At 39.2% G+C, this 13,079-nt stretch overlaps 1 protein-coding gene across 5 annotated transcripts in view; it reads right to left on the minus strand.

Annotated features, from left to right (window-relative positions):
• Window positions 1-13,079, minus strand: part of Kcnip4 (potassium voltage-gated channel interacting protein 4) — a 444,990-nt gene that overhangs the window by 119,413 nt on the left and 312,498 nt on the right. The window contains exon 1 of one of the 5 annotated variants that reach the window (XM_057772070.1): window positions 333-429. The exons of 3 other annotated variants lie outside the window; for them this stretch is intronic. In XM_057772070.1, the coding sequence (XP_057628053.1) occupies window positions 333-384 (52 nt within the window). In that variant the 5' untranslated portion in view covers window positions 385-429. Of the gene's footprint in view, window positions 1-328; window positions 430-13,079 lie in introns of those variants that run through there. One more of the 5 variants, XM_057772071.1, reaches the window with a different exon arrangement.

A 13,079-nucleotide genomic window follows, 5' to 3' on the forward strand; every position in this document is an offset into this window, starting at 1 on the left:
ACTTGCAAAATAATATAGCTTAAATTGCCAGCTGCTGTGCAACCATTTTAGGCAAAGCAATCCTCCAGGCTAGTCCCCAGGCCTCGGATGAAACAGTAATCCTGAGTGTCAGGCGGCCTGGGCCTCTGTTACCGACTCCAGGATTTCAGGCTGCCAATTGAAAAGCGCCTGTTGCTCTCATGCCGCGGGGTTTCAGATAAACACGAGCTGCAAATAGACATTGCTTCACAGGAGATGATATATCGATTCTTTTTAGAAACAGAAATTGCGGTGTGTGTGGACCTAAACAAGCAAAGCAAACAATTTGGGGGCGAAAAGAAAAGGAAACTTGCTTTGAATAGCAGGAGACGACGTTTTGGCAGCTGAGCAGGGCAAGAGCTTCATGAGTCGCTCTTTAATGCTGCGCTTGGTGTTGTTCTGAGCGTAGAGGAAACCTAGAAAATACACGATCGGTTCTGTTAGTGTCGGCTGCACAGAGGGACCCACAAGGCTGCAGGGGTCACCAGGCAAGCTGAGCAAGCAGGATGGGGAGACAGCCAGCTAGCTGCTCACTCAGGCAAACACAGACAGTGGGTGAGGGCTCCCAAAGTTGGTTTCCTTCTTTACTTTTTATATTAACTTCTTATGTGGCTTTAGAGGTGCTGGTGACCAAACACACACAAAGGATTTTCAGTGGATTCCAAGAGTAAAATTTGGGGGCTTATGTTGGATCTCAGATCAAAAGCCTAACAGCTTTCATTGGAAAAAGTTGGATGAAAATTTCAATATTCAAACCCGGGTTAAGAGCCTGCAACACAATCTTCTTTTCTTTGAACACAATGCTCCCTTCTTTGATTACAGAGAAGGTGGGTGCTCTCAGAAATCCCTCACACAGCAATCACCTGATAGTACCTTTGCCTTCCCTGAAAGTGAGGAAAATCAATGTCCTTGACAGGCAGGATCATTAGCATGTGTTGAGGATCCGGATGTGTGGAAATCCTGCACATTTTTCACACAGTGACATTAATGAACGGAGCTTATTCAAGTGAAGCCTCTGCAGGGGAAGTAAGAGGTGTTTCGAAAATGTTAACTCAGGATTACAGCCTGGCGCAGCAGGCATGCATCCATGACTTCAGGCAGTTGGAGAAGACTTTATAGAAACCAGTGGTGGCTCCATAGGCAAGCCTCAAAGAGCCAGAGAACACTTGTCATGTCAGGAACTCAAGGTTTTCAATTCAACAACATCCCAGCCACTCAAAGTGCCTGAAAACCTGTATCTGCTTGTTAATATGAATTGCTTTCTCTGAATTAGTTCAAATGCAGTCTGATCTAAAGCAACCACAAGGCACTCAATTCATTTTAAAGTTAGAATTATTTATGTTGGGCACTTGGCAAATATGCCCTCTGTTCCTTTCTGCTTTCTTCTTCCTACCTAGGAATTCTAAACAAGCCCTGACCCTCAACCTGGAGATCTATCTCCACCTCACCACAAGAACAAGAGACTTGACCCTAGAGGGGGTTCCCAGGTGGCCAGGGAGATGTCCCCAGTTAGTTCCTTGGGGAGTTGAGGAGAGGGAGCCTGAAATGGCCCTACCCTATAGTCATACTGATGAATATCTTGCATATCACCATAGGACCTTCATCTGGTGATGGAAGGAGATAGAGACAGAGACCCACACTGGAGCACCGGACTGAGCTTCCAAGGTCCAAATGGGGAGCAGAAGGAAGGAGAACATGAGCAAGGAAGTCAGGACTGCGAGGGGTGCACCCACCCACTGAGACAATGGGGCTGATCTATTGGGAACTCACCAAGGCCAGCTGGACTGGGTCTAAAAAAGCAGGGAATAAAACCGGACTTTCTGAACATGGCGGACAATGAGGGCTGCTGAGAAGCCAAGAACAATGGCACTGGGTTTTGATCCTACTGCACGTACTGGCTTTGTGGGAGCCTAGGCTGTTTGGATGCTCACCTTCCTAGACCTGGATGGAGGGGGGAGGACCTTGAATTTCCCACAGGGCAGGGAACCCTGACTGCTCTTTGAGCTGGAGAGGAAAGGGGAGGGGAGCGGGGAGGGGGAGGGAAATGGGAGGAGGGGAGGAGGCAGAAATTTTTAATAAAAATAAAAAAAAAATACCTGCAAAAACTCTCACATGCAGGAATGACAAAATAAAGAGGTAAATATGCAAATCCGATTAGATCATCCTACTGATTAAGAGCCCTCTTAAAATGTCATGCTGTCTGGGACCAAGGTCCCTTGATCTATGCATGATCTGGTGCTGCATCAGTCGGTGGCACTTTCATCCCCTCTCCTCCTCACTGCAATAGCTTGTTGAGCACTGGCCAAGTCATCCTTTCTGACAAAGCATCCTAATAGGCTATCCACTTAGCTAGTGTGAAACACCCTTCTCACTGACTTCCTCAGAGTTGGCTGAGGGTGTGGCATCAAAGAAAAGATCAATAAATTCACATTGGATGTAGAAAGAGCACTACCAATTTCTGTGTTTTTAGCCTGATTTATATAGCATACATGTCAGTTTGCTTCTTCCTTCTCTGTCTCTGGAAGAACACTTTAACCTAGGCACCCCCCTCTTTTGTAAACTGAGGTTTTAGAGTCCTTCATTTCCTCCTCAGGCAGGCGCACTGTATATCTTTCTCTGTTGTTTCCTTTCTGCCATGGTAAGGGGTGTGCCACAGCCTTCTTCATAGTCAGCCCTCCTTTACCAAGGGTTGGCATCTCTATACCATTCTGCCTTTGAAATAGGTCAGACAATTTCCTCTCACAAATTTCTCTTCCCGTTTCCAGCTGGCCTGTGAGGAGAGACTTCTTGCTTGTTTGCTTCAACAACCCTAGTGGTCCAGTATCTCATCTTCATCTTACCACACCCTGTCATAGATAAGAGACAAAGAAGTTGAGGAAGAAGCTCCTGATAGCTTTGGAGACACATACTGACCCTAAGGGAACTTCTTTCCCAGCTCTTTTGCTTCAGATTTGATTTCTTGACATCTAGCCAGACTCTATAATTTTGTCAGAAATTCAAGAGATGTTTTCCTAGTTGCTTGATTTCCTGTTTGTTTCATGAAGCCTGGTATTTACCACCTCAGGCTTTATGTGGGGAGGGGGAGATTCCTCCTCCCCAAATATGCTCAACTGTTAATGCTACCCTGCTGCCCCGCCTCTTATTTGGTAAGATCAACCAGTTGTCACTTTCGATTAAACTGTAGAAGTCCCTGGTTTTTACTATTTCATTCTAAGTAGTCTTGTAGAGATCATTATACTTTAGGAATCTATATTTTCTTCATGAAACATTTTAAAATGCCTCTTTTGTGAATACATTTTTATATTTTGTATATGAATATGAAAATTAGAATGACTCCTTCCCCCGCCACAGGCATGTATTTTGATTGATTGGTCCTTAGCTGATAGTGTTACTTGGGTAGATTCTGGAATCTTTAGGGGGTGAGGCCTAACTGGAGCCTAACTGGAAGACATAGGTAACTGGACCTATGCTTTCCTTGCCTACTTCCTGTCTCTCTCTGCTTCCTGATCTGCCTTAAGATGATGTTTCTGCCAAAGGCGTGTACCAGCACAATCTAACCTGTTCCACCCACCATGCCTACCCACTATGATGTTATAAAACCTTGATGTCAAATAATCTTTGCTAAATTGTTTCCATTAGGTACTTTGGTTTCAGTGAAGTAAAGTAACTACTAAAATCTATTTGAGAGCAGGGTGTGGCCATGGTTAATTCTCTTCCTTGTCTCATCTCTCTTCCTTTTCTTCTCTGATGTCGGGTCATGCTACACTTTTCTCCTTTAAATGTATTGGCTTAGTATATGGAAATGGAAGCAATAAGCCTCAGGTCACATCTCAGCACAGACCTAGGGTTACTTAGTTACTTAATCTCTCCGTATTTCGGATTTTTCTCTTATGAAAAAAAGCTAAGCACAATGTCTGCTTCAACAAGTTGTGGCTATTGGATGGAATAACATAAAATATTGACCCCATGAAGGTTCTGAACCCAGTTAATGTTAGACTTTATTTTTCTGCTTTATGTGAACATACCACATTGCTTCCAGCCCTGGAGCCTTTGAATACACTGTTATCTGCATATAAACTTTACAACTTTGCTTCTATTGATCTTTGTCTTGTTCATGTCCACTCCCTCTTGTGATTTCACTTCTAAAACTGATCCCTGAGGAGTGCCTAATACAATAAAGCAGAGAGCATGGAGAATTGTGACATGTGAAACTCATAGTTTCCCTTTTCTTTCTTTTTATACCACTATAATTAACCACACAATCACACATTTAAAGTATATTTTCCTACTGTAATATAGTATTGAAGAATGTTAAATTAGTGGTCGATGAATATTATTAAGTGTGCTGTCACTACAGACTTTCATATAGCTGAATAAATAATACAAGGCAAACCATTTTAAGCACAGAAAACAAGCAATATAGAATTTTGATGCTTAGGAGAGGAGAAACCGAAGAGGTAAGTCAGTAAGGGTTCTTTCTGCCTTGTGGCATGTTCCCCGTAGGCTTCATAAAGATGAAGCTCAAACTCACTGAGCTGAGATCCAGACATGAATGAGGCTTCTGTAAAAGCTGGTAATTTTAGGAAAATGGAGAAGTGATTTTTGTGCATAGTAAGAAACGTTTTGGGACCCTGTGTGAGGTTCATGTGGCAGATTTTTAAATAAAGTTTGGGAAATGCGTGCTCAAAATGAGGTGTCATAATGCATGTGAGACAGAAGCTGCTTCAGGGCTAAGAATAAGATGATAACAGAAGTTGAAAGTGCTCAGCAGTATAAAAGATCTGACACAGTCATACACACACACACACACACACACACACACTTGAAAGAAATGAAGTAAAAAAAAAGGCATCCGCTGTATTGAAGTCCTCTGTAATTCTTTATGAGCTCAGTAAGACTACATGGGGGAGAGTAATTTCCCAGAGTGAAGGTATTTCTCATGATAACCCAAATTGACCTATCTTACCAGGAAATTAATAAAAGCTGGGAATACTTTAAATTGCACTATGGAATATATTCAAGAATAATATAAATTACTATTTAAAGATAATCACTGCAACCCAAACTTTCTATATCATGAATCAAGAATGCCAGTAATTCTTAAAGACATCACCTGGCATGCAACAAAGGTGGCAATGCATGATCCATAATGAAGAACACTCAAATGAATATAAACAGACCTAAGGCGGGCACACATATTGGAAATGATAATAAACAGTTTCAAAACAAAAAAAACCCGTGACATTAATATTGGGGAACTTTTCGGAAACAGGATTAAAGCAACACAAAAGAGCAAGAGGTGCAAAGTGAAATACCTAAAATAAAAAGATTCTAAGAGACAAAGGACCAGGGAGTCTCCTATAAGACGGTGCCTCCTAAAATTAGCTGCCTAAACCAGACCTGCACAATGGCAATATCAATAGACATGCTTATGTAGAATAGAAAAGAAATCTTATATGATCCATTCTCTAGACAAAGAACGACAGCAACTAATGACAGTTGAAAGAGGGAGAATTACTCTCTCCCAGCGATAAGCCTCCTAACGGGATATTCAGTCAAACTAGTCAGTTCTGAAATTGTATACACACAAACAACAAAAATAGATTCAACGGCCCTGATTTATAAATTTGGGCTGCTGTGTGTATGCGTGTGTATGTGTGCACACGTGCATGTGTGTGTATGGGAAACAAATAAAGCAAAAAGAGCCAATCAATTTGAAATGAAGTGAAGGGGCTTGGAAAAAGATGGAGTGAGGAGACCGGGGAGGACCTAAAAGGAAAGGTGAGGGAGAAAATGATGTAACTTATGTTTTAATTAAAATTTAGCTTAATGGTAGAAAACCTCTTTTATTTACTGTAGCTTACTAACATGGGAAATTGCTAATGAATGGATTATAAAGCTTAAGCAAATAACAAAAGAAATAAATTATCAACATTGAATAATAAAATGTGATAATTAATGAGAGTCTTGAGACCTGTGCAAAATATCAAGAATATAAAATTGACGGGAGAGTAAGAAGAGAAGAGAGAGAGAGATTTGAAGAAATCGTGGCCCAAACAGTTCACATGTGCTTGGAAACATCTGCTGAAGAGCAGCATTTGTTCTCAACCCCAAGCAAGACAAATTCAAGAAGAATCACAGAGGATTAAAAGTGAAAACAATATCATTGTAAAGGAAAAGAAAAGGAGTGCATATGAGGGAAGAATACAGTGGAATGGTGTGTTGTGAGAGACAGTAGAGTGTGGATGCTGGAATGACAGCTCGGTGCTCTCAGACTGAATACAAAGAGCACCAAGCCAGATATCTATACTCTTTCCAATGAGTTACTTTGGAAGATGGAGGTGAAAGTTTAATATCTACAGCTAAGGCAATGGTGCAATAACACCCAGTCAATAGACCTGTAATATAAGATACGACAAAGAACTTTACTCAGGATAGGGGAAAACATGATGTGATATGAAAACACATATCTCAAGAGAGAAATATAAAGTTGTAGAATTTTACAAAATCTGAATTAATAGGAAAAAGCTTGTTACCTTATCATCTATGTTCTAAATTGTCTTGTGAAATTTATTATAGTTACAGATGGAAATTTTCTGAAAGAGTGTGAGAATCGGTAAGGGGTAAGTGGTATTTACCACTACATGGCTCTTAGGTTTCACACCGAGTGAGGCCATGTTAATTCTAAGTAGCCTGCAATAAATGAAGAAGATGACATTGCAATTTCTAGATGTAGGACTCAATTAAATGTAATAGCATGAAGTATGGCTAAAACTTCAGTTGAGGAATTTAAATGTCATAATAAAATATATAGTTATTTCAAAATAATTTAGGAACAGAATAGAGAGACAAAGCTACTGGGGACAAATCACAATTTTGTAAATTGATAGAATTATATTCAACTGCATAATTGAATCTGCAACTATGTTTCTCATTCATTACTGCATTCTTACCGTTTCTACTGTGTCTGATATATAAATTGTTCAATCTGTATCCACTAAAGCATGAAAACAGACTAAGAATCTTTTATTGGTTAAGAAGTCTAACATCATCTACAGGGCTATAATTAGCAGATGTATTTAGAATTTGCATAAATTACTCCCCTACAGCCCTTCCCCACATCCTTAAAACGTAGCTGAGTGTGAATCGCCTCTGGTGGGAACAGTGCTGATAATCGAGCTAGGGGATGCTACTCTACTCTCTAGCAGTAATGCTAAAAGGAAATGGGTGAGGGTGAGGCAGTCCAAAAGTAGCCATAGTATCCCACTCCCACAGAGACTACACACTCTCATAGTTGAATTGAATTACCACACATCCTATAATCCCATAGTAAGCTATTCAAAATGTTTATTATAAATGCATATTTATAAAAATGGCTTTCTTTTTAATTATTTATTTTATGTGCATTGGTGTTTTTCCTGCATGTATGTCTGTGTTAAAGTTGTCAGATCCTCTGAAACTGGAGTTACAGATAGTTGTGAGCTGCCATGTGGGTGCTAGAAATCGAACCCTGGTCCTTTGGAAGAGCAGCCAGTGCATTTAACCACTGAGCCATCTCTCCAGCCTCTGGTTTTCTTTGTATAACTGTATTGCAGTGGTTATATAAAAAGTCTTTGCTATAGTTATCCAACAAGTAACATTTATCCTAACCCATAACATATTGTTGCTTATATTATTGATTTCTCTTGATAACTCTGATTCTTCTGGGATGAAATTCTATTTGTCCATTAATTCATTCACTCAAAGGTTTCTTTAGTGCCTACTAGCTACTATCCCAATATGATATATTAAAAACATCTTCTTTTTGTGAATGTTAGATTATAGAAAGTAGAGAAAAAATAGTAAAACAAAAATAGAAAATGCAGCATATAAGCTACACAACAGGGGCTGGATGTAGACGTCTTTGGTGAAAGCCTGCGGTGGGAGTTACATAGAGGAAGTCATTTGTTTAAACATGTTGGCTAAAAAATGCTTGAGTAGAGTGCACTGAAGGCATGTTTTATCAAGCATATGTCAATGAGACTGGGAGGCACCACACATATTTTCAAATTAACAAAGTATATATTATGTATTGTATAGAGATATACAAACGAAATGTTAACATCATTATTGAATTATTTATTGGTTGTTTATATCACTAACTTGTTAAAGTAATACTTGCTGGATTCTATAATATAAAAATTATTGCTTTAAATTGATTGATAATATAAACCATGAAATCTAATGATATCTTCATAAATCGTGTTGTTAGAATTAGACCTTATGCATCTGTCTGCATATAAGATAACCAAAGTTGCTAGCATGTTAGCATTTCAAAACTTCTGAATCAAAATAGCACAAAAAGAATAAAAATCACTTGTGCACATCCATGGGACACTTCGAGTGAAGTATCGTCAAAGAAAGAGCATTTTTTTCTGGTGGGTGAGGCCTTATCTTAAGTTTCTTCCATTACAGAAAACAAATCGGCTTCTCATCAAGCTGATTCCTCCATTTCTCTGGTGATGCAGTTTTATGTGCAAGTGGTCATTTTTCACTGTCTATATTTTCTGATATATAAGGACAGCCATTGTATATAAATAATGTGTTTCAGTGCTGAATGGTGGACCATGAATTAAAAACTCAACAAGTTCAGATAATGATTACAGACTGGGGCAGTTTTATCATAATGAGAAGTAAGCTTATCTCTCCTCTTTTGTCAGTACAGTGAATAGCAAACATTTCAGTTTTACCTTGGAATAAATATTTATTTTTAAATGAGCTCTAAAATTCTTCTTACTCATACATAACTCTGTCTTTCTCTCAGCATTTGCTGTATATTATCAAATCTGTTCCTGAAAATATACAGCACACAATATTTCAGGGTTCACACTGTGGTAGTAATACTTGCTGAGAGACCCTGACAATCCACACGACTGCAGTCATTACTGAATCCCACACCTGTCCTCAGTGTTCACCATTAAAGAAGAGTAACAGAAATTTTCCTGGCTGAATATTCGGAGAAGTACTTGTTATTCATTTTATGTCTTATATTCAGGTGCCCAAAGCTAGTCTTCCTAATTGGCCTGTTTTGTTTTGCCTGATTATAAAGCAGTTGCTTCCTCTATCAGTTAACTAAGAAAGAGTCAATCTGCATACAATTTTGCTGGAAATAATCTATAGGAACAAAGCACATGAACACATTTGGCTCCACCCAAAGCAATTAAAGGCACACATGTTTTCAGTGACGATTTCTATAGGCCCTTGCTTTTTCCTGATGCCTGTCTCTCTTGTTCCTTTGGTTTCATTCTTAGTCCTTGTCTATTTGTCTTTGTCTTTGTCTTCTGTCTGATAAACTAGCCCTGTTAACTCTCCTTCCTTATCTCACTGTATCTCCCTCCCTCCGTGTTTCCTTTCACCTCTTTCCTGTTCCTGCTTTCGGCTCTTTATCTTTCTCTCTACTCTTGACTCAGTTAACCATTCATGTGAGCTTAGTAACCTTTTGGTTGATTTCATTCTTCATGAACTGTTGCAAAATAGGTTTTGGAAGTAAGGTAAAGAAAATAATAATTCTAATTTTCCGGCTTTCCACATCCAACACATGATGAGTGTGTTTTGTTTGAAAAGCAAAACACTAAAAGTATTTTATATTTTGGATGTTTGTAGACTTTGCTAGATATTGTAGCTGATTTGAAATTTTAAAATGTCAGCTTTCCTGATTATGGATGCTTAATCTGCACCCCAAATTATTTTAACTGTACTGATTTACTAGAGGAACCATATCTAGCTAGAGAGAAATGACTGCTGGCTGGAGGAAAAGGGGGTTGCTCCTGGTGCTTTGTTTAATTCTCCCTCCTTCCCTTCCTCCCTCTCTCCCTCCTTTTCTTCTTCCCTCCCTCCCTCCCTCCCTCCCTCCCTCCCTCCATTCCTCCCTCCCTCCATTCCTCCCTCCCTTCCACTATCCCTCTTTCTCTTTTATTCCTTCTTCTCTTCTCCCTCCCTTTTGTCCTTCCTCCCTTCCCTCTTCTTCCCTCCATCCCTTCTTCCCTCCTTTCCTTGCCTTAATTGTTCCTTTGCAGTACTAGAAATGAGGCCAAGTACCTTACCTCTACTAGGTAAGCACTCTATTTGTGAGCTGCATCTCCACTCAGCCTTGGGATCCTTTAGGACCCCTCACTGAAATCCAGTTCTCCTTTCTTCCCTGTATAAATTACAAAAATGTCTTATATGGGAGTGTCTCTCATGTGGCACATTAGGTGTTATCAGTAGCTTTTCATAATTAGGATGACAAGGTCTCCATGTTGGTTGCTGTAAGTTTCTCTAACAGCCTGTACTATAAAGCCCTTGGTGCTCCAAAATGTCTTGATTCACAGGGCACATTTCATGATCATACAGTGTTCACAAACAGTGTGGTCCCCACCCCCATGCAATTATTGGCTGAAGTGTCACTTCGGTATACCACAAACACTGTGAGAGTGTTACATCATTTAAAATGCTATTTACCCTAAGGGAGACATACATAGATCTAATCTACATGGGAAGTAGAAAAAGACAAGATCTCCTGAGTAAATTGGGAGCATGGGGACCTTGGGAGAGTGTTGAGGGGAGGGGAGAGGCAGAGAGGGAAGCAGAGAAAAATATAGGGCTCAATAAAAATCATTAAAATATAAATAAAATAAAATGCTATTTCTAAAACCAAATTTGCACAAAGATGAAGCTGAAGGCCAGGTGGAGGTGTGTTGGGGCAGGGGGGGTTGTCATAGTAAGGGCCGCAATGAAAAGACTTGCTGTGTCAGAGTAAAAAAGGTAACGAGTTTAAATCAAAACTCTGCACTGTTTGTTTGTAAGACTGGAAAAGTAGCCCATTTCCACAGATCCTCTTTGATCTCGCCTGCTTCAGGAGAAAAATAAGAACAGTGGCCTTTGCTCTTTCCAGGACTGGGAAGGAGGTTCAAATAAGGTGCATACAGCTCCTGGCTAGATATGGCTCTCCTTTAGTCAGAGGATGGTGGAAGTTACAGTGTGCTTAAGGCTCAGAAACCAAAGCCAATGTAGTATTTAAAAAATAACAGCAGTCTCTTTGATACAGCAGTCATTAAGCACCCACACCGAAGCCTCTTCTTATATGTTATTCTTGAAACAAAAATTTTATTTTGTACACAAACACGAATAGGGTACCATGTTTCTTCCTCAAACTCACACCTCTATTTCCACTCATGCCCAGTTTTCAACTTTTTAAATATTAAAAACCTTAAATTATAGATCATTTTGACTTTAGATTTCCTATTTTGATGAATGAACTATGTGTTTAGTTAGAAAGATGACTATAGTTGAGCGAGATTAAGTCTCTTGATAATAGGATATCAAGATGCAGTTTGAAAACTATTTTTAGTGCATATTGATTTTATAAAGTTTAGTTTCAAATCTAATAGAATACTTATTATATAGCAGGTGACATCATTTTACCAATCCTGTGGATAATATGTGTATTATATGTGTATAATCTGTGGTGTGTATCTTAGTCATAGTCCTGTGTTACAGTTGGCCATTTGCCTGTTCACTCTTCACTAATAAGATATTGCTAGAACACTGGGGTGAAAACAAATTGTTTATTCTCCTTCGTGACGTTTATGCACTCTCTGTAAAGTCCTCTAAAAATTTTGATCCATCATTATGGCTTAGATTTTCACTCTGAGTGGAAATAGGTAAAACCATGTTTTGTGAGCAGATGGCTGATATAATATAACTTGATGTTTCATTCAACAGCATTCAGTGCATACCTACTCGGATCTGGCAAAAACACAGTCCTCGGTCTCATACAGCTTACATTTTAGCTGAGATGGCAAATGTGAACCCAGAGGAGGTAAACACAGTACAGGAAAGGCAAGCAAATTTCATCTTGGTGATGACCTTTCCCTGAAGGATGATGAACACGAACAGCTCCTGAAATGCAGTTCTGAGACAATGATGGACAAGTTTTTAAACAAGGCAGGGATGGTGCATGCCTTACATAGTTCAACTTTTGCAAGAGCATCATGTGTGGCTATTATGAAAGACAAACTGTAGTTTAGGATATTAATGCTGGAGAGTTATTTAGTCTATGTGCAGCAGTCCAAGGGTAGACCAGTTGTCCAACTGCCCAGACCCTGGCATTCTCAGTTGGATGTTACAGTAACAATGGTTCCAGGCAATGTATGAGTTCACTTACTCAGTGAGTCTCACTGTACTGTCTTCACATAGAGGATATTGATTCCTGTCATAGTCTGCTTCTTGTTTTCTTCCCCTACTCCTTTGTTAAGACTTTCTATTCATTCTACCTTGGATATACTGCTGGCATCTTAGTAACTCGTATTCCTTTGCTAGAAATGCTGGCCTTCATTTCATTTTCTGTAGGTCATCCATCACATTTTTAATGGTATTAAATAGTAATAATGCAATTGAAGAGCAGTATGCACCAGGAGATTCAATTTCTTTATCTGAAAAATGAAGCTAATAATACATGGCACTTACTAATCTCTAAGAATTTAGGAAATGAATGGAGCAGTTGTTCCTGTAAAATTCTTAAAATACAAGAAGAAATAACATGTAATCCATTATAACTTCTGGTGGGAGATGCTACTTCTATAGCTTCAGTCCTTTTAGGCCACTGTGTTTATTCTTCATCATTCAACAATGTGTCTTTTCTATAAGGTTATTAGTTGTTAATTTAATATTACAATTTACCATAGCAACTGAGAAGACTTTTTTGTGGCAGAGGAAAAAAAGGTCATCGCAAGTCAATATTTTCTGCAATCTTCTTACTACATAGGAAGTGTCTTGCCCACATAAAAATATTATAGTAAAATTCTTTTTAGTCATACAGTCAAATTTAATACACAGATATAAAAATAGTACCACATAAAAATATAGTCCTGGTTGGGTAATGTTAAGAGCACTGGCTGTTCTTCCAGATTACCGGGGTTCAGTTTCCAGCACCCACAGAATGGCACACCAGTCAAGTTAATTCTGTCTCTGGAGGATCTGATGTCTGCTTCTGGCATCCACCTGCTCTGCATACTTGTGGTGTGCCCACATACAAGCAGACA

The sequence above is a fragment of the Chionomys nivalis genome, chromosome 6 (assembly GCF_950005125.1).
Source record: "Chionomys nivalis chromosome 6, mChiNiv1.1, whole genome shotgun sequence".
Lineage (NCBI taxonomy): Eukaryota > Metazoa > Chordata > Mammalia > Rodentia > Cricetidae > Chionomys > Chionomys nivalis.